This window comes from Pteronotus mesoamericanus, unplaced genomic scaffold (assembly GCF_021234165.1).
Source record: "Pteronotus mesoamericanus isolate MK-2021 breed Mesoamerican mustached bat unplaced genomic scaffold, CSHL_Meso_final contig_164, whole genome shotgun sequence".
NCBI lineage: Eukaryota > Metazoa > Chordata > Mammalia > Chiroptera > Mormoopidae > Pteronotus > Pteronotus mesoamericanus.
The window spans coordinates 31,054,411-31,056,489 of NW_026555065.1; the positions used below are offsets into that span (position 1 = coordinate 31,054,411).

Sequence of the window (2,079 nt, forward strand, 5' to 3'; positions counted from 1 at the left end):
GGGGAGGTTTGGGGTTGGAGGGATTGGGCAAAAAGAAAAAATTACTCATGGACAGTAGTGTGGTGATTACAGGGGAGTATAGCAGGGTTAAATGGCAATGGAAAAAATACAATAAAAATTTTTTAATGAATAAATGAAAACTAAGATATTTTCAGTAAAAATAATATAATACTGGAATGATAGAGAGCATTTCAGTTCTCCAATAAGATCATTAAGAAAGATTGCTCAAGACCAAAATATCTAAAATGTTCCTTTCTACACCCACGACCTGGTACAGAAGCCATCATTGTGCATTTTGTCAGTTCATACTAGCCTCGTCCTGACGTGCAGTGTATATTTCTATTTATGCATTTTATGCATTTGTTATATTGTTATAATTATCTCCTTATGAACCTATTTCCCCTACTAGTTTATGCAATATTTATGGTGAAAAAATAGGGAAGCGGGGAGAGAGAGAGAAAGGGTGGGAGGAAGATAAGAAGGTAGCTCCTGGGGAGTTGGACTTCTGCTTTGAGAAGAAATATTTTGATTACTCAGAGATATATGTGTATTTCTCTTCTAACCCCATTCTAAATCATTAAATGATAGGTAAATAATGCTGGATTTGAACTGAAAGGATTTAAATGAGATACTGAGTTAGGAGTGTTGACTCTCCCACTCTAGAAGAGACGTTAAACCTTTCAAGTATAAAAAGATTTAAGTTCAGCCCACATAAAGGCAGAGAAATGAAATAGCCTCAAAGTATTCTGCTACCAAATGTATGAGATACTTGAATTTTAGAGGCTTTTTAAAAAATTATTATTAATAAGTTGGGGACGACTGAAGGTATTAGCTTGTTCTCCGGCTTTGCAATTCTGACAACCTATCTTCTCTGCTTTTCGCTCAGGGAGACCTTGCTACCCCACAGCCATCTCACGGCATGCTTTACATCCCCATTCCTCAGGGTGTAGATGAGGGGGTTTAGCATTGGGGTGATGGTAGTATAAAACACAGATACAGCCTTATCCAATGGGAAAGTAGTGGATGGACGGAGATAAATAAAGATACAAGGGACAAAGAAGAAAGTTACTACAGTAAAATGAGACCCGCAGGTAGAGAGGGCCTTGCGCCGGCTCTTTGCAGACCGCTTCCGAAGACTCAGTAGAATGACAGTGTAGGAGGCCAGAAGAATGAGGAAACACCCCAGGGAAATGAGACCACTATTGGCAACCACCAACATATTTACCAGGGTTGTATCAGCACAGGCGAGTTTCAGGACTGGGTGGACATCACAAAAGTAATGGTCAATGACCTGAGCATTGCAGAAGGGCAGCTGAAAGGTCAGGAGGGTCTGAACAAAGGAATGGCCCAGGGCTCCTAACCAGGACAGTGAGGCCAGCACAATGCAAGTGTTGGCACTCATGATGGTGGTATAACGGAGAGGTTGGCAGATGGCGGCATAACGGTCAAAAGCCATGACGGTCAGGATAAAAATCTCAGCACAACCAAAAAAGTGGAAGGCGAACATCTGAGTTACACAGCCCCAGTAGGAAATAGTCTTTTTGTCAGAAATAAAGCCTGCAATCATCTTGGGCGCCGTGGCTGAGGAATAGGCAACGTCCACAAAGGACAGGTTACTGAGGAAGAAATACATGGGTGTGTGGAGCCAGGAAGCTGAGAAAACTGTAAGCAAAATGAGCAGGTTTCCCACCATGGTAACGATGTAGAAGAGGAGGAATAGGGCAAAGAACATCAGTTGCATTCCAGGATCTTGGGAAATTCCTAGGAATATAAACTCAGTGACATTGCTGGCCACTTCCATGGGACCCGATGGGACCCGATGGGACTGGTGAAGTGGCTCTGATTCCCTGCAAAAAATAAAAAAATAAATGTTTATAAATCATTTTAAATGGTAAAACCATTTAACAAGAACAATCTTGTTAAAATATTTGTGTTGCTAAATATAGTAGAGAAAATTATTCATATTTCTTGAATATACTTAATATATATTTTTCTCATTAATTTTCTTTCTATGTAATTGAGTTAAATTTGATTTTCTGTTACATTTAGACCTCTAGTTGCTTTCTTCCAAACAAGAAA

At 39.9% G+C, this 2,079-nt stretch overlaps 1 protein-coding gene across 1 annotated transcript; it reads right to left on the minus strand.

Moving 5' to 3' along the window:
• Nucleotides 1–862: 862 nt before the first annotated feature.
• LOC129063134 (olfactory receptor 4S2-like) lies at nt 863–1,810 on the minus strand. The gene has a single exon (XM_054564188.1). The coding sequence runs from the start codon at nt 1,799–1,801 to the stop codon at nt 863–865; it is 939 nt and encodes a 312-aa protein (XP_054420163.1). The 5' UTR covers nt 1,802–1,810.
• Between the last annotated feature and the right edge of the window lie 269 nt (nt 1,811–2,079).